General features: G+C 35.7%; 1 protein-coding gene across 2 annotated transcripts in view; it reads right to left on the bottom strand.

Moving 5' to 3' along the window:
* Positions 1–18,395, bottom strand: part of AGMO (alkylglycerol monooxygenase) — a 356,760-nt gene extending 338,365 nt beyond the window's left edge. The window contains exons 1-3 of one of the 2 annotated variants that reach the window (XM_082693027.1): positions 17,870–18,395; positions 16,316–16,446; positions 3,787–3,938 (exon numbers count right to left, since the gene is read on the bottom strand). In XM_082693027.1, the coding sequence (XP_082549153.1) occupies positions 3,787–3,938; positions 16,316–16,446; positions 17,870–17,992 (406 nt within the window). In that variant the 5' untranslated portion in view covers positions 17,993–18,395. The remainder of the gene's footprint in view (positions 1–3,786; positions 3,939–16,315; positions 16,447–17,869) is intronic. The other variant, XM_082693028.1, reaches the window with a different exon arrangement.
* Between the last annotated feature and the right edge of the window lie 1,146 nt (positions 18,396–19,541).

Genomic DNA, 19,541 nt, shown 5'->3' with positions numbered 1-19,541 from the left:
ATTATAGCAAATTTACAGATGAACATCCTTATTTCAGAAATGAACTAAATTGTATTATAGCCTAAGTATGTAATCAATGCCTCAGAATGGAATATTAAAGGTATAGTCAGGGTAAACTTCAATTTGCAACCCTATATAATATGTGGGGAGATTGGCTTTATCAGTCAGAGTCTAATCAGGAGACAAAACCCACCAGTAATTTGAAAAAGAGAAAGTTAATATAAAGAATTGATAAAATAATTAATATAAAGAGTTAATATAATATATTAATATAATAATAAATATAATAATTATTATAATATAATTAATATAAACAGTTAATATAAAGAATTGATTAAAAAAAGAAGTTAACTACTAAAAGAAAGAAACAGGGAGTAGTTCAGTGGTACAGAAGTAGCACCTATGAACACAGTTATTTCCAATGGAGCTAAGAAAGAATGAACAAAGCAGGCATGTATAAATTTAGGAAAATCTCCTTTCGCCGCTAACTGCCAAGTCTAAGAGTCAGACATCTTTGCAGAGGTTGTGGCTACCACAGGAACTCTGGTGGAGACAGAAAGACTTGCTAGAGTATACAGACCCCAGAGGGTGTATATTACAGGCAGTCCTCTGATGTGGTCCCCTGGAGGGCAGAGGATCTTACCAAAAGTTATAGGCTATAACTAAACTATGGGGTGAATACTACCAAGATCCCTGGGCACCAATCTGCTAAGTGCCACATGAAAAACAGCACTCTGGACATGGAACAAAGTTCCTGCTGTTCTGGCTCTGTAGTATCCCTCCAATCTTTTAAGTTGACAAAGTCTAACATCAAGTGAGCTTGCAAAGGAGAAACATCTGTAGGATCCACCTCTGGTATTTATGCTTATTCACAAATAATAATTTCTTGGTTCTTATTTCTGAATTAGGTTAACCATTGTATCACTCTGACTTCAAACTATTCACTAAGAAATCATACGGGTGGGATTGCTTACTAATTTAACTTTTTTTCTGAACTATAGATAAAGTATGTAAATTTTAAGTACACAACTTAACATATTTCTTACAAGTACATGCACTCATGTATAGCCACCACCCAAGATAAGGTAAAGTTCATGACCAGCACTCTGGAAAGCTCATTCTTGCTCCTGCTAAGTAGTAATCATTTACATTTTAAGTGTCCCCTTAAAAACCTTTACTCGATTTTTTACATGGTTAGTATAACTAATAGGAAAGACAGATAAATAATGCATCTTTTTGTACTGGAGACCAAGCGTGCCAGAAGCTCCTTTAATTTAAGACCTATTTAAATTTGTCATTTTACATTTCTTTCTAATGACATCAAGGCACTCTATAGAAATTTTTGTGTTCCTCTCTTTTTCTGTAAGTTTACCATAATTAGCAATTCACTTCTCATCATCCCAGAGGAAAAGGGAATGAAATTTAGATAACATAAGAGACTCAAATATCCTTCTGTTCTTTTGTACAGGAATAGAAATCAAATTCAAGTTTTTGAGAATTAACTCTTTTCCATACCCTTAATGTGAGAAAATTTTCCATTTATGCAAAGCAAATTAATAACAGCAAAACAACAACAAAAACTCTAAAAGTAATTTGGGCTATTAAAGAAATAGATTATATACATGTAAAAATAAAAAGTATATATTGTTTCTTCAAAACTCATAGCATTTAACATATCAACAAATATGGAATGCATTTTTAATTTACTATTTTATTGCAAGTAGTGAAAAGAAAGTAACACATTAAGTAGGAAAAGAGGGCTATTTCTTATTATATTTTATGACAACATTAGAATTTAGAAGTCCTCAAACTTCTAAACTTAAGTTACATAAATTTGACTAATTAATCAGTATGAGCATAGTAACCCAAGAGGCTTAAGAAATTTGGTATTATAAGTTTTTCTTACTCCTGTGTATTTCTAGATTTCTAAAAATCCATTTTAATATTTTACATGATCACATAATATTTAAAAGTCAGCTATCTTATTGAAGGTTGACACATTCAACTACTAATTTATTTTTTTCCTATGAGCTTTCCTTCACAAGTCAAAAGCCTTTGAACTTAGATTAGACTTCATAGCCTCAAGGTGGTGAGTGTTTTTCCAGAAGGTTCTCAGATTTTTTTTAATGCCTGCCTCCACTGGAATTCGTTCAAAGTTTTCTAATGGGAAGCATATTTTAAACAGCCCGGATTCCATGTATTTAATGTATTATTTTACTTTATTGCTCTTCCCTAACTGAGAGCACTTAACAATCAACATATTTTTAAAAGTTTTATACTTGGTAATATTTTTGTTGGTTCTTTGTTTCCTCTTATAATGGGCTTTTAAAGATTAAGCGAATTTGCAGATTTCCCACGCAAACATATGAGTACAGGACAGTGTGGTCTTAGAAATTAAATAATACGATGTATGCTTTCTACATTACCCATTTGCTGCATAGAAAATGAGGAAGCTTGCCAATGGGTTTATTTTACAGAGGAAAACTACTATTTTGAAATAAAATACAAAGTTTACTACATGACCATATTTTATTCCTAGTCATGTTCAATTTGGGAGTATCCTCTTGCATTTATACTCAAGGAAATGATGTCAGGGGCTGACCTATTATTTTCCAAGACAAAGGTTATCACACACACACAAAGTAAGTACCTTTTTTCTAGTTTGTATGTTCCCTTCAAATTGTTTTAATGAATTAACATTCTTGACAGTTTCATTATATGTACATGTTCAAAGTACTTAACAAAAATAATGCTGCATTTAAAATTTCACTGCCTTAAGCATAATGTTTGCCTATGTTGCTCCTATTTCCTTCATCCTCTTTGAGGAAGGATGTTTGGTCACCATACTCCTACACACATTGCTCGGTTATTCACCCTGATTTCAGGTCTCTTATTGCATCTCCCATTTAGTTTTTATTATTATTCCAGATTTCTTCCTTTTCCTTCCTTCCTCCCCACCCACTCAACCCAACCACCCACTGAAATGCTCAGTTCTACTCTTCGGTAGGTTTTCAAAATTAGCACTTTCCTTCATTTCCCTTCAGAAATGCTTTTGCATGCCTTCTTCCTCCTGAGAGACCATTTGCTCCCCTTACCTTTACAATCATTCTCCAACCTCTACTTAGCCCTACAGAGGTTTAGACTGTTTCCTGTTCTTCCACTTCCCTTTTCATAACAAAACATTTCTTTGGAACGTACAGCCAAGAGTCCCAAAAAGTAGATTCAGTGAACCAGTACCATAAGAGGGCTTTGAATTAGATGAGAAATTTTGCAAAACTATGGCAATACTGAAATGCATTACGGTTAGTGCCTAGATGATTGCATTTTCATTTGCAATGTGGAATTACTGCCAAGAACTTGATTCTAGCTTATGTATGACAGCACACATTACCTGGGATTCAGAGCTCTTCTGAATGATCACTGATAATTGTGATATGAAGTCTTGTATTACGTGAAAGAGTCTGGAGACTCTTCCAAGCATGTCATAATAAGAAAAATGGAAGGCAGTATATTAAAAAGTAATGTTACAGCCATCCCTTTCTCAACATTTTTACGAGTTAGATACAAGTGGTGTGAAAAATGTATTCTAATAATTGCACTTTTTTTCAAAAATGACCAGATTGTTTCCACTTAAATTTTAAACTCAACTTTCACCATTAATCTTTATATGCTATAAAATAAGCTATGTTATTGATTTATTCATTCATTCAATATTTATTGAATACCTACTATGACTAAAACACAATTCAACAGGCATTATCAATAAAACCTTGATTTTCAACTTACCATGGGCCATGCGATGGAACCAGTAGTAGCCAAAATCAACTCCTAAGAAAGTTAAATACCAAGTCCATGGAGAATGCCAAGGCAAACTGATGAGCCTATAGTTCTCCCAGATATAAATGTAAGTGGTCAATTCGATGCTCCTAGAAAACAAGCTGGAAAAATAAAATTCACACACAATGATTATACCACATTTTAAGTGTAAAACCATGTTAAAACATTTTAGGTAACATTTAAAAATTAGGGTATTTGGGCACCTGGTGGCTCAATGGGTTAAAGCCTCTGCCTTCAGCTCAGGTCATGATCCCAGGGTCCTGGGGTCGAGCCCCACATGGGTCGCTCTGCTCAGTGGGGAGCCTGCTTCCCCCCCTACCTCTCTGCCTGCCTCTCTGCCTACTTGTGATCTCTGTCAAATAAATAAATAAAATCTTTTTTAAAAACTTAGGGTATTCCAATACAAAAATAAAATTCTTTCTCTCTTCTTTTTTTTCTCACTGTTCTATCATACCTTTTAAAAGGCCCAATTTCACATGCTGCCTCATAGTTATCATGGATGCCAACTATTTACACTCAGTTTCATAGAATTTAGGATGCCATTCCTTTTTTTAATGTCTCTTAAAATAATTCCATGGAAGCCATACAACATAAATATGACAAAACTACAACTTATTTTCTGTGACTTTCATTTCCACATCTTAATAAAGAGTACAATAAGAGTGCTTTTTAAAGGAAGCATAAAAGGTATAAAGTTTAAAGGGGACTTTAGAAATGCCAACTCCCTTAAAATATGTTACTCCCATAAAATTTGCCTTTAGACTAAAGTTGCTTCTGGTTAACTATTCTCTATTTCTCTCTATTCCCTCCTTCTTTCTTTTTCACATACGCATATACACATACTTTTATGTTTTTAGATATTATAGTTAAGATCACAAGTTGGACTTTCATAGCATTTCAATGATTCTTATAGTAATATAAATTACAACTCTCAAGATATAAGGGAATAATGTTTTCTTATAAAGAAATTATAAAAACCTACTTAGCACAATAGGTATCGCATTACACCAGAGTGCTATTATTATTTTTTTTCTTGAGGACTTTACTTATCTATTTGTCAGAGAGAGAGAGAGTACAGGCAGGGGGAGCAGCAGGTAGAGGGAGAAGCAGGTTCCCTGCTGAGCAAGGAGACCCATGTGGACATAGGGCTTGATTCCAGAACGCTGGGATCATGACCCAAGCTGAAGGCAGATGCTTAACCAACTGAAGCACGCAGGCATCCCTCAGACTGATATTGTTGAGAAGGCAAGAAACAATTGGTACTGGCGAGGATGTGGAGAAAAGGGAACCTTCATGTAGTATTGACATAATGTAATTTGGTACAGCCCCTGTAAAACAAAGTATGGAGCCCCTTCAAAAAATTAAAAATGGAAATTCCATATGATCTAGTAAGTCCATTGTTGGATACACACCAAAAAAAATGAAAACGGTAATCTGAAAATATATATGTATCCCTTTGTTTACCGCAGTTTTACTTTCAATAGAAAAGATATGGAAACAACCCAGGTGTACATCAACAGTGAATGGATAAACATGATGTGCTACACAGGGACACCTGGTTGGCTCAGTTGGTTAAGCATCTGCCTTTGGCTCAGGTCATAATCCCAAGGTCCTGGAATTGAGCCCTGCATGGGGCTACCTACTTAATGGGTAGTCAGGTTCTCCCTTTCCCTTTGCCCGTCCCCATTCCACCTAAGCGCTCTCTCTCTCTCTGTGCTGTCTCTCTCAAATAAATAAATTAAAAAATTTTTTAATTGTGGCAAATACATACAATGGACTATTACAGCACAATAAAAAGAATAGAATCTTGCCATTTGGGACAACACAGATAGACCTAGAGGGGACAATGCTTAATGAATTAGATAGAAAAAGACAAATACTACATTATTTTGCTTATACGTGGAATCTAAAAAACCAAATAAACAAACAAAAAATTTTAAAAAGATTCATAAATACAGAAAACAAACCATTGGTTGCCAGCAGCGGCAGTTGGGGGGTGAGGGAGTGGGGGGTGAAATAGGTGAAGGTAAAGGGGATTGAGAGGTATAAACTTTTAGTTATAAAATAAATAAGTCAGAGGGATGAAAACTACAGCATAGGAAATGCACTCAATAATACTGTAATAACTGTATGGAGATAGATGGTAACTACACTTATCACGGTAGGTACTGCATGATGTACAGAACTACACAATCACTATGTGACACACGTGAAGCAAATATAAAACACTACATGTCAACTAGACATCTATTTTTTAAAACCGCTTTTTTAGGGATGCCTGGGTGGCTCAGTTGGTTAAGTGTCTGCCTTCGGCTCAGGTTATAATCCCACAGTGCTGGAATGGAGCCCTGCGCTGGGCTCCCTGCTCAGTGGAGTCGGCTTCACCCACTCGCTCTGCCTCTCCCCTCTACTTATTCTATCTCTCACATACTCTCTCTCTCTCAAATAAATTAAATCTTTTAAAAAAATTTTTTTCAAAACTAGTTAAAAGAAGTAATTGTTTTTAAAATGCAGATACCAGAATATGTATTATCACCTATGCTACCAAGTTTCTATACATTATTATTTCAAGAACTTCCTCAAAAATACATCATATACTTTAGTTTTATTAAGTGTAGCATTTTCTCTTGAAATTATCTGTGATCAAATTTAAGTTTAAACTAAAAATAATCATTCATCACTTCTATAAGTTTAGTTGAATGGACTTTTTCTTTTATATTTATCATTAATAGGTAAAATAGGGCGCCTGGGTGGCTCAGTTGGTTAAGCAACTGCCTTCAGCTCAGGTCATGATCCCCGAGTCCCTGGATCGAGTCCCACATCGGGCTCCCAGCTCCACAGGGAGTCCACTTCTCCCTCTGACCTTCTCGCCTCTCAGCTCTCTCACACACTCTCTCTCTCAAATAAATAAATAAAATCTTTTTTTTTTAAGTGTAAAATAATTTAATCATTCTATTTAATAAAGATTCATTTATAGACCATGAGCAAATGATGAAATTGTTAAACATTCTAATTTTAAATAAAAGCTAAAGAAGAAACTCATATTAGTCTATTATTACAATTCACCATTTTAGAAGTATTGCCCTCTACATAGTGAGTATCTATGAATTAGCACGTAACTGAGTCTTTTGAAGTTATGAGCCTTTAATTTTAATCTACTTTTCACCTTATGATATGACTATAACTATGATGTAATAATGTTAAAGTTGTCTCATGTGTTGACTGCCTCAAGTTATTAATCTGTAATATAAAATGCTGTGTTACTTCACAATAGCAATACAAATAATGAATAGAAATGTCAAATGCCTACATTTTTTAAAAGGACTACACATTATCAGATCTTAAAATCCAATTTTCAATATTTTATAATTGTTGGTTCTTAAGCTGGCCCCTCTATATGGAGAGTAAAGAGAAACCAAAGAAAAAGGCAAACCACTCCAGAATGGTGGGTGGTAGTTTTAATAAGCAAGGAAACTTACACAGAAGGCTGGGCTTGGGCAGCCTCAAGGTAAATAGATCTCTATACCTGCCTGCTAGTCATATATTCAGTCCAGACAATCTCAACACCTTACTCTCTCTTAGGCTTCATCCTTAAAACAGCAGCTAGTGAGGGAAGAGTGCAGAATATACATTCCAAGGACATGGGAGAAGGTAAGGAGACTGATTGCCCGAGTCCAAGTATAAGGATCATCCAGTGGACACATTCTCTCAATGATCTTCTCCAACAATTATATGGCCAGAAAGAGCAGTTTTGTCCCTGAGTGAGAGTCTTGACCAAATGGAAATGCCTAGGCAGAACTCCTGTCACAACCCAGACCATGCCCTGGATATTTCAGAATCCCTATCAAAAGGGCTCTGAGCTGCTTGTAGGACCTACATGGGCCTCCTTCCTGGTCCAGTCCTCCACAGAGCCAACCTATGCAGGTATGTAAACTAGACATGACAATGTAATCCTTGGTTTTTAGATATGCAGATATAACTAGGACAAGCATCCTGGAATGTTCACATATAAGTGTTTGGGGTCTGTCATGAGATAGAACAGGCCGTGGGCCAGGGGCTCCCACACTGTTCTGGAACTCTGAGGAATCCAATTCGTTATCAATGTTATTTATTATTGTCTTTATGGCAAATTATGCTCAGAGACTGTCTTTGCTAATAATTTATTTAAGGTAGGTTACTGTGGGAATTATAATTTATAATAATAATATTTCACAAGCCAGTAGCATACGGGATCATGCTTTTTAATAAGTCAATAAAGAAATAAAAACTCCAAACCAGTGACAGATTAATTAGACCTATTGTTTTAAGCAAAGGGGAGATGGAAGAAAGAAACTCCAGATTTAGTGAAACCTTTCTATGGGTTGATTCTTGGAAGAATGAGCGGAGGCAACCAAGAGTTGATGTCTAGCTGCCAGCACAAATTGAAAGTCCCTGTTGCTAGGGCTGGCAGAACAAAGGCACCAGTGTTGGTAGGCAAGATGATTTCTCTTATGGAGCCGCTGCAGATTCTACCACTGCCAGCAAAGAGTAGCCTCACCATGGCAGGAGCAAATGTTCCATGGTCTTCAGTGAGAGATTTAGGTCAGCAAAGAGTAGCCTTGTGCAAGCTGAAGATTTTCTTTATGTTCTCCTTCTTATTTCTCCTTTCTTTCTCATTTCTCCTTCTTAAAGGACTTTAAGTCCTCACAAATTCTTGATAGTTAAGGTTTACATATCTGTTATATCACAACTTTATATTAAAAGCACTCAGTAGGGACGCCTGGGTGGCTCAGTTGGTTAAGCAGCTGCCTTCGGCTCGGGTCATGATCCCAGCGTCCTGGGATCGAGTTCCGCATCGGGCTCCTTGCTCGGCAGGGAGCCTGCTTCTCCCTCTGCCTCTGTCTGCCTGTGCTTGCTCTCTCTCTCTGATAAATAAATAAAATCTTTAAAAAAAAAAAAATGAAAGCACTCAGTAGCACAGCAATTATAATGACACTGTCCTGACAAGGCTTCCTCAATGTAAAGAAATTTACTCTTATATCAAAGCAACTTCACAAGCAGATTTGCAATCATGACAAACTAATACACAACATTTATCAAGGTGGGGGATAGAACAAATTTTATCTTAAAGCATGTCAGCTTGGTTGGCAACTTTTATATATTTAGACAATGGCTTCTTAACAGTGTCATTGCTGACATTTATTCAAGATTGTTCTTTGTTGTCGGGGCCTGTTCGCTGGAGTTACTCAAATTATGAAATCTTAAAATTGCTCCCTATTATCCATTAATAGAGGACTAACCATAAAAAATTCAACTTTTAGGTAAAAAAACGGTGAATAATATCAATTTTGTTTGGTTAAATCTAATAATTTTTTCTAAAATAGGGATTCTAAACTTTGGTATTATTCCCGTTTGGGCCACATAATTCTTTGTTGTGAGGGCTTGTCCTGTGAATTGTAGAATGCTCAACAGCATCCCTGGGTCTCCTTTTTTTTTTTTTTTTTTTTAAGATTTATTTATTTTAGAGGGAGAGAGAGAGAGAAAGGGAGTGGGGAGGGCAGAGGGAATGAGAGAGAAAGAAGTCCAAGCAGACTCCTCACTGAACACAGAGCTTGATGGAGGGCTAATCCCACCACCTGAAATCATGACCTGAGCTGAAGCCAAGAGTCAGATGCTTAATTGACTGAGCCACCCAGCTGCGCCCCTGAATTTCTATTTACTAGATAGAGCCCTTCAAACTAGTTATTATAATTAAATGTCTAAATATCTCTTGAAGGACAGAATTGTCCCACTCAATAACCCTTTTAAAAAAGATTGATCCAGAAAGAAAAAAATAAAATAAAACTCAGAAGGTACAACAGAACGTTGAAATAATCTATAGCTTTTTACTTAAGCTTTAGTACATGCTGTTAAAGCAGATCCATTTATGGGTTCACTGAATCATTCAATAAGTTCAGATTAAGAGCCTGCTGGTACAACACGAGACTAGGAGGACACACTGGTGAACAGGGCACTCATAATCACCTGTCTCATCAATGTTCCATCCATTCAGAATCTTTTTTTAAAAGGTGCTATCTCCTTTCTCAGTTCCACGGACAATTGAAATAGGCTTTAAAGATACTAAGATTTAATAAAAGAGGGTCCCTGGAAAACTTCCACTTACAAAACAAAGAGAACCTGCCTGCAATTGAAATACTTTTTTATTTCCTGTACAGGTGCCAGGTCTTGAGCAGACACCCAATTCATTACTCTGTCAACTTACTTATTAGGGTTGACACAAATCGAGCTGAAATATGCCTGACATACTACAGTCAAGACTTTTTTTTTTTCACACTTTAGCAAGAAGCCAAACCTTCCCCAAAGCAAAGGGAAAGAGGGGAAAAGCTGTGGGAGTTAAATTCCCTGCTTTCTATCAGCAAGATGAATATGATCCTCTTCCATCATAAATGGGAAAAAACAGCCATGGAGTACCCACAACTAAAAACAATTCAGCAAAGGGATACATCTGGGAAATGATTATCAAGCTCTGGAAAGCCCTTGATTGCAGGAAATAGCACCTACATTTTCAAAAATGTTCCCACCAGACCCTGAATCATAAACCAAAGCTCCTTCCTCTTTTTCTTCCCAATTCCTCCATCCTCTCCCAGCCCTGACCCCCAGCATATGACTCTGCACTGTGGAATTCAGACTTCAACTCTCTAAACTCCATCCTGTGGGAAGAGACGTATGTAATATGTATGAATGTAGTGAGCTTATTTTATCATCTGGAGATGAAATTTTGGGAGGCAGAGGGACTCTGTAACAAAATACTAGATCCTTTTTACTCAATAACTTTGAATGCAAGACAAAGAAAATGGCCTAAATATAAGGAGGCATGAGAATCCTCTAATCAACAATCTGCATTATAGAGGCTTTCCTCCCATTGTCTTTCTTCTTCATAATTTCTCCTCAAATAGTTACTTTCTCTTGCATCTGTGGTAAGTCTTTGGTAAAAGAAAGGTAGCACTTTACTAACATTTCTCTCAAAACTAGAAAATTATCCTGCCAATGTTTAGTTACTGTAAAATCTGGCAAGGTACTAAATTGCTATCCCTGGACTGATTGTGATGTTTTTAAAAAGATGAAGTTAGTTCATAAATTATAATTTATAAAGTTGAGACTTAAAAATGATCAGTGCATTGGAATAAATATTAATGGAAGATTGAGAATTACAAAGCTCTGCAGTTCTCAAAGTCATCTAAGTATGAATGTACCCATCACCAAAAGCAGAAAGTTAACTTTGAATATATTGTCCACTCTTCAGAATCTCAGTGTTAATTTAAGATATGAGAAAATTTGGCCCTAAAATTCTCTAATTCTCAAATACTCCCATGCTCTAATCATTTATCAAGTGAAATTTGATGTAATGCTCTTATTGTAAACTTAAAATTTCAAAGCGACTTTCGAAGTGAAATTTTTTACTCAGTACTCCTGGATATATGCCAATTTTTACTATTTCATTACTGTCATTAGAGCTGTGTGTACTGTCTGATTTGGCCAGATATCACAAAAATGAAGAAGATCAGTAGGACATCTTTTTTTCCTAATAATCCTGTCTTATAAATTAGAAAATAAACGAATATTTGAATAGGATCATTCTAATCTCCTTACAAGCTTCATGAAGTTATAAACAAATACAGCTGAATGGTTAGATACTGATTTTTCCAAGAAATTTTGTTGTTTATTTATTTCAAAATCTCTTAAACCTAGCTCAGGAATGTGCCCTATCTGTAAAGCTACTGCCACTTTTGCTCCATCTAGTGGAATATTGATTTTTGCTCAGTATTAACAGAATACATGACGTAACCTCTACCTCCTAAAGACAGGTAACATCTGTACTGCTATTTCTTACTGTGAAATGATGTTACATTGACGAAGTAATCACTTAATTTCCTTTTATGACAACCACAAAAACCATAGACCTTTATAAATACAACATGGCAAATTTGGAAGAAACAAATTTGCTACATTCTTTACTATGCAAGAAGTAAATTACTTAAGAATTCCATTTCTCTCTTGAGTAAGTACAAGGAAGCTTGCTCGCATGATTAGGGAAGGTTAGTCTAATAGCAATCTCTGAAGTTCCACAATTAACAACAAAGACAAAGTATATTTATAAAGTTAGAGGTAAATGTTAAGAGGAAATGAAGCATTCTCCGTAGCAAATATCATGAACAAACCAGTAAGTTTTAAAAATATATTTTCTTCACCGAGGGGGTTAATAAAAAGTTACATTGAGATGTTAATATTAATAATAAAATACCATTATTAACATTACATAAATGCATTTATCCTTTATTTTGGACAATGAATAACTATTTATTAAGGTCCTCATCCGGAATGACAGGCACTGATTTGTTAGTAGTCTGACATCGCCGAAGGCACTACTGCCTGTGATACTATGGTCTAATATAAAAACCCAGTATACAATTTTCCTTTATTCTCCAATCCCACCCCAAGGAGTCAAAGTATCCTAAAGAAATTTAATTTCCTCCTCTTTAATTTTTTTTTTAAATGAATTGAAACTTTCTTGTCAGGAATGGAAAATTCCGTGGCAGTCATGGCCTGTAAAACGGTGCATATGTATGGTTCAACATTGTGGAGCTAGCTCCATACTAAAATTTGGCAAGGACCCATATGTATTAAAAGTGGAGTGTCCCCAACTTATTTGAAAATTTACCTACTTAAATTATCCCTCAACCTATTGCAATTTGATTTATAATCTGCTGTTTCAACAAACTAAATGAACCCATTAAAAACAAACATACTGTAGATATTTATATCGGGAATAAAATTTCTCTGGGGAGGATGCAATTTATGGAAGCAGAAACATTGGAAGGAAGTAACAAATTGAGGTCCTGGTTTTCTAATGAAGAATTGGAAATTGAGTTCTGCTTAAATAAGCAGGAAAAAAAAAAGATGTGATTATTTTTCACTCATTAGCATTTAAGTCAGTAGCAGGATATTTCACAAGTTTTAGATACATTTTTTTAAGTAGATTTAGTAAGTATTTGGTTAAGCTTAATTTTTATAGTCACATATGCAAGTAATTGATAGAAAAGCAGATTATCTACATATGCTCCACTTCATTTAACTATGATAAATAAAAATATCTGTCTATAACTTTGGAACTAGATCCTAATGAGGAAGAGTCTGCCTACTAGACTCCAGAAGAGCAAAACAGATGCAGGTCTGCCCAGAATCTGGATCTTAGGACAGATGAACTTTTATGACAGGTCATGGTCTGTCTGACAGGCTTATAAACAAGATAGAATCCTGTCTATGATAAATATTTTCCCTTACATAAATATTTGAAAGACACAGTATGTATCTTTTCTATCAATATGCTAAGTACGCTACTAATCTTCAAGATACTTTGAATTTTATGTAATGATGAAATTGAGATCCTCAAACAAACATTATTTTCCCTCAAAGTCTGCACACAGCATTTCAATTACATGAAGGGCAAAGTGGAAAAACATGTTCATGGTTTCACTTTGATTTCTACAACTTCTTTCGTCAGAGACCACATGCCTACTTGGAATTATTATCCTAAGTGCAATTCCTCACAAGCAGATTAACAAATGGTATAGTACCATTTTTTCTCCCAATTATGTATTTTAAGGATGTGGAAAGTCCCTGTTGTTGCTGTAGAAAATGAAATTAGTCCCTTGGAGAGGATATGATCAATGCCGTGTTAATCTAACCTTCAGCTGTTAATGATTTGCACGAGGATTCCCCTTGATGCTGAAATATTGTTTTAAGAGTTTCTGTTAAATCCCCCTTCCTGTCTTTCACTGAAAGGGGATTGAGTAGAGTGGATCCTGTGGATCAGCTTTTCTTCTCTCCTTCTGTGTGTGTGTGTGTGTGTGTGCATGTGCACACGCTTAATAGGAACAAATAAGTGAAAATATTTTTACATTTCTCTTTCAGATAATTTGCTTTGCTGAAATGTTTTAGGTAAAAGGTTGTAAAAGATCAAATCCTTGCAACCCTTGCAAAATTATCCACATTTCAAAATTTAGAATTGCTGGCCACACACGCAAAAACAACAGCAACAACAAGCAATTTGCTACTTCCCATTCAAAACACAACTGTGGAAAAATATGTTCCACATTCAAGTTTACAACTTCTTTCAAAGGGCACCAGGGTGAACAGCTTGTGTCAGCTTCCACAGTGTTGTGGGGAGTGGGCTGTGAAGGAAAGGAGCTGTATGTTTCATCCCTGAAGGACTGCCTTGTTTTGGTCTCTCGCTTTCTCTCCCTCTCCCTCTCCCCATCCTGCTCTCTTCTCTTTCTTTCTCTCCCTCTCTCCCTTCTCCCTTATGCATCGGGGGTTTGTTTATAGCAAACATACACACATATATATTTGGTTCTGGGGTACCTGTTAAAACTCTGTTAACTTTTTATCACACTGCTGAACAGAAACATTGTGCTAAGGATGCAGTTTCTATTTCTAGTAGTTATCAGGTTATGGCAAGAGAATAAACTAATTCCACTTGTGACCAAAGTCCAACTTGAAAAAGTAGAAGTCAGGCTGAAGCATTGAGTCAGCTTGATGTTTCCTTGAGTTCTTAATAAATTCATTCCAACTCAACACAATATGTGATCCCTAATGTGTGGCAGGGCACCTCTCAATTATCAACTTATTCTTCTAGTTCATCACTGGTCTGATTTCCATGAGTCTGTACACTTAACTTCCTCAAAATAAACTACAGTAACCAACTGGGTAGTTTTCAATAATCAAATCTATGTATCCTCTCAGTATGCTTAATGTATTTCTTATTCAAGTCTGATCAAAGGAGACATGAAATAGAGAAAATTATGCACAGTTATAAACTCCAATTTAGCATATTAGGGGAATTAATTGCAAATAACTTGGGATATTATCCTCTAGTTCTGACAGCAATGTGCAACCATATGAGTAGATTTTCAGATTTTCAGTCATTATTATGATGATTATCAGAATTATTACTATTATTATTTTCTACCCATTAGCCTATTTTTCCATGGTAACATTTATGAAAGAAATTTTCCTTTAAGTTTACTCCCTATCTAAACAATTTTATGCAATTACATGAAATTTTTCTACCTTTTCTCAGATATCTTTAAGTTTTTATTTTAAAAAAATCCACCTTGGTTTCCCACTGGGTGGTTCAGAAACATTCCAAAGCAATGAACACTGGTCAGAAGTAAAGCTCTTAAAACAGTAAAAGAGGTAATGAGTGGGAAGTAGGAATGAGAACATTCATCAGCAATGCAGAGCACAGAGTTCTAAGGGAAGATTCACCTTCTGCCCCTTTGGCAAATCCTTATGTACTAAAGAGCCTCCCATGCATTGCTTTTCCTCTGCCTACAATATAATTTACTCTTTCTAAAATGTAGTGGGTCATTTATTATTCACTGTTTGGTACCTTCATCATCTAATCTTACCAACATAACACTACAAAAATATTAAATTTTTAAAAATCTAGAATATACCAGATATCATTCCAGGCATAGGGGTTAAAATTATGAAGAAAGATCCCTCTTACTCTCAAGTTGCATGCAATCTATCAGGAAGGACTGGGTAAAATAACAGGTGAGCATAATGCCATGTGACAATTCTGCAACTGGGGTAAGCACAAGATTCCATGGGACCACAGTGAAGTGATGCCTCAAGTAGGGTTGGAAGACAGAGAAGATTTACTGAACAGTGTGACTCTTCAAGAGAAGTCTATCCTTAGACCTGAGAAATGAATCAGTTAGCCACAGTAATGGCTTCCCTTTCCAAGCAAAGGGAAGCATGTATGACATCTGAGCAATGGGAAGTGGTAGAGTATGAAAGGAACAAATATTGCAAAGGGGTAAGGAGAATGAAGGGAGCAAAAGTAAGCATAGATAGACAAAGGCTTCTACAGTTCAGGAAAAAAAAAAATTCAAACTTTATCCTTAGGCAATATGGAACCTATGAAGAATTTTCACCAGATCCAAATTATAGAAATGTTTTGTTGAGAATGAGATAGTACTAGAGAGAGGACTAGAGACCACTTGGGAGACCACGCAGTGATTCAAAGCTTTCTGTGATCTTTATTAGAGAGTATCTGTACCAGAAATTGCACAGCACATGAATTTGGCTGAGGCAAAATTAATTTTCTAGTAGATAACTAGACTATATAACTCAGGATCAGACTAGGCTAAGGCAAGTGAAACACTTACCTTGGGCACAAAATTTAAGGGGGCAGCAATAAACTTGGTAATCGAGATAAATAACATTTAGAGTAGTATCTTTAAAAATGAATACAAAAACAAATCCATGGTAAACGAAATATCAAGAATTTAAATAATGACAGCAGCTGGATACTTTGAGAATATATGTATATATGTGAAAACAGACGAACTCCCCATACAGTGGGTTCCTCTTCCATCTTACTTAGATAATTTCAGGTTATTCATTTAGCATGGCTAACCAACTAACTCACCTTGGAAGCCTAGAAAAAATGCCGGCTGATATTGATGTTAATGCATTATCCAAACGACCTGATGGCTTCCCTTTGAGAATCCAGCTGACAGCCAGTTCAAGAAGCATTAAGGAAATGAAAAATGGAGTTGCCTGGAAAGGAAATGGCACAAAAATGATGCTATTGTGCTTGGTATAAAATTCTTCCACATTTCCTGATTAGTCATTCCAGAAGTAGGAGGCCCAGAGTGACATCTCATAGCAGGAGAAGGTATATACTTATCCTAGAGGATCACTTCTTCCCAACAGGCAAAGAAATCTGATTATTTCAGACATATACTAAACAGGTGCTCAAAATCTATCATCCAATTTGGAAATGAAATATAACCATAGATGTAACCATGATAATTCTGTCAAGAAAATAATAAGCTTAGGAGGGATAGGTTTCAAGTTAGACCAGAAAAAAAAAAATTACAATAAGCACAATAATCAGAAGTCTATTATCTCCATGACTAAGACTCTCGTTAAAAGGCTTCACTTAGGATACACATATTTCTAGTTTTTCATATTAAAATTACAGGAATGACAAAATTGAAACTGTAGGAACAAAACATTTTCTTCCAAGTATTTCAGAGAATATGATTGTTTAAAATGTGTATTTAAAACATCATTCAAGTTTTATTCACTCAGTTTTAGCTCTGTGCTATAATAAGTATTTTTAGGCTCCATTCTGGATGACAAATGCTGAAAAAAGTTTGATGTTATAATACAAAAAATAATGATTTATAAAGATGGGAGTATCACATTTTCTCCTTAAAAACTCAGAAAGGAGTAATATCAAATCCTGAAAAAGTTATGGGTTATACTCACTTGGAAGCTGGTCATGAGTGCTGAAGGTTTCTAAACTGAACTCCCAAGAACATAATGTCTGATGTCATTTTTTTTTTTCCTTATTTCTGGTCTGAACTTGTAAGTGTTATAGGAACAACTTTGACAGGGTGGGGCACTTAGGTATTCAAGTTCTAATTCTGGATATTTCCACTTGCAATCATAGCCAGGAACCAGAAGTAAAAAGTGCCTCTGAACACTTCAGAATTTCAGAGAAAACTTGGTTGAAGTTCAAACTTAGGAAGTCAGAGTTGGACTCCGTCAGCTCTATATCTATTCTGCAGAACTACTCTACCAAATTAAAGAGGAAATAGTTTCCTGGGAGGTAGTTTGCCCTTTAAAACCAAAACTGTTACAGAGTTTACTGATGTCATATAACCATTTGACACTGAGCTTCTGACAACTAAATTTCTAACACCACTGTGTCTAGGAACTTTGTAAAGTTTTATCATATTTTGCAGTGACATAACCAAGGAAAGGAGTTTAACAGGAGAAACTGGTCTTTGATATTGTACAGAAATTCAATTCAAGTAGAAATTTTAATATGGCTCCATGCCTTTATAAAACTGAATTATTTTTATTGGAATTTAATAATTTGAAGAACAAATGTGAACAAAACCCCAGGATGGGTTTAACATACTTCTTACTAAGACAAACGCAACAGTAGCCTCTTCCCATATAGTCTCACCTGCTTTACATAATCAGGCACCTCTTCCAGGGTTTGGAATGACGTTTCATTGGGCTTCACCATGTAAAACATCATGCGAATTCCCTGGGAAACTGAAACATCCTGTTGGGCTTCTGGGTTCATGTCTGCCCTTGTCTGATTCCCAGCTGGAGAATATTTGCGATTCAGTGGTTGAAGCCAGAGGCTGAACAAAGAGGACCAGAACTGTGCTACACAGAACAAGCCCTTTGTCAGAGAACAGCTAGGAACAGAGCTCCATGGAGAACACAGCCAACAGCAGTTTGTGTAGAGAGACAGGAAAACACCGGGACCAAGAAGGAGTTCAGAGTTCAGCGGGTGCAGGACACAGGAGGGAGGGAAAGGGGAGGAATCATGCCCAAAACAAAGATAAACACTGGAGTTTGACTGTAGGTGGAGTAACTTAACATTAAAAAAAAAAAAAGAAAAACAGACAAACAAAACAAAAACATGGTACAGCCTTAGAAAGGGGAAGAGAAAAGTGCTAACAGGTGAAAGTTCACTCTGAAAAAGTGGACAGCTATTCAAGACTCAGAGCACAAAATGAAAATTCTTTTTTTTTTTTTTTTTAATTCACATTGTGTTCTGTTTTTTTTTCTTCTTAGAGTCCTGTTTCCTCAAAGGACAGGGTGCTCTAATCTCAGTAAGGCTAAGCTTCAAAGTCAATAAGCACTGACTATATCACACTGGTTATTGCCTATAGATTTCTGGACTTATACAGTATTAACTTCTGAATATTTGCAAACCAATTTAAGGGCATTTGGCTTGTTACATGATCCACCATGTTTAATGGAACCTTGACTAATCATATCTGTATTTTTCTGAGCACTTATGGGGACTCTCTGATCAAAGAAGCCGTCAAGATATTCTGCAAAACTGTATCTGTGTTTTGCAGGAGGAGCACAAGTTGATTATGCCTTTCAGGGCGGTTAGAGGGCACTTCATTGATTGCATCATCAGTGAATGAGTGGAGGTTTCCTGAACAGTTTCAGCCCTTCACCTGGAATGGCTGTGATCACCCCTTAGCTATCAACTCATCTTTTAAACATGTTTATATAGATTTCACTAAATTATCAATACATGACTATTTTAGAAAAAATAGAAACTACAGATAAACAATAAATAAATTGTTACCCAAGAGACACTATTAACATTTTGGTATATGAATAGTCAGTTCTGCTGCTTTATGACATACAAGCTGCTAAAAATCAGTATAATTTTCAAAGCTGTACAATAAAAACCATGAGGCTGATGAGAAAAATGGGATTTGGGTATAATACTTGAAAACTTTGTAATGATCCATAAGGAAGAAAAAGAAGATAAAGACCTAATAAAAATTGTACTACACTTTTATGCATGCATGTTACATGGTTAGGAAATGTACACTACAGTAAGTATGGTGCTTCATTTTGAAAAAGACCTGACATTTGTTTGTGGAGGTGGGCACTGGAAAAGTGGCAGAACCTGAGTTACTGTGGAGTCATCAATTTATTAGAAGTTCCCTCCACTCAGTATATGGTTAGACTTTTTCATTTTTAAATTTCTTTTACTATTGTTTTTTTCCAGCTACAGAGGTATGTGTGTATACATTCCAAGCAGGAATACAAAATCATTTTAAGTATTTAAAGTGACTGAACACTAATACCAAGAATTA

The sequence above is a fragment of the Mustela nivalis genome (genome assembly GCF_964662115.1).
Source record: "Mustela nivalis genome assembly, chromosome: 12".
Lineage (NCBI taxonomy): Eukaryota > Metazoa > Chordata > Mammalia > Carnivora > Mustelidae > Mustela > Mustela nivalis.
This window is presented reverse-complemented; position numbering and strand designations above follow the sequence as displayed.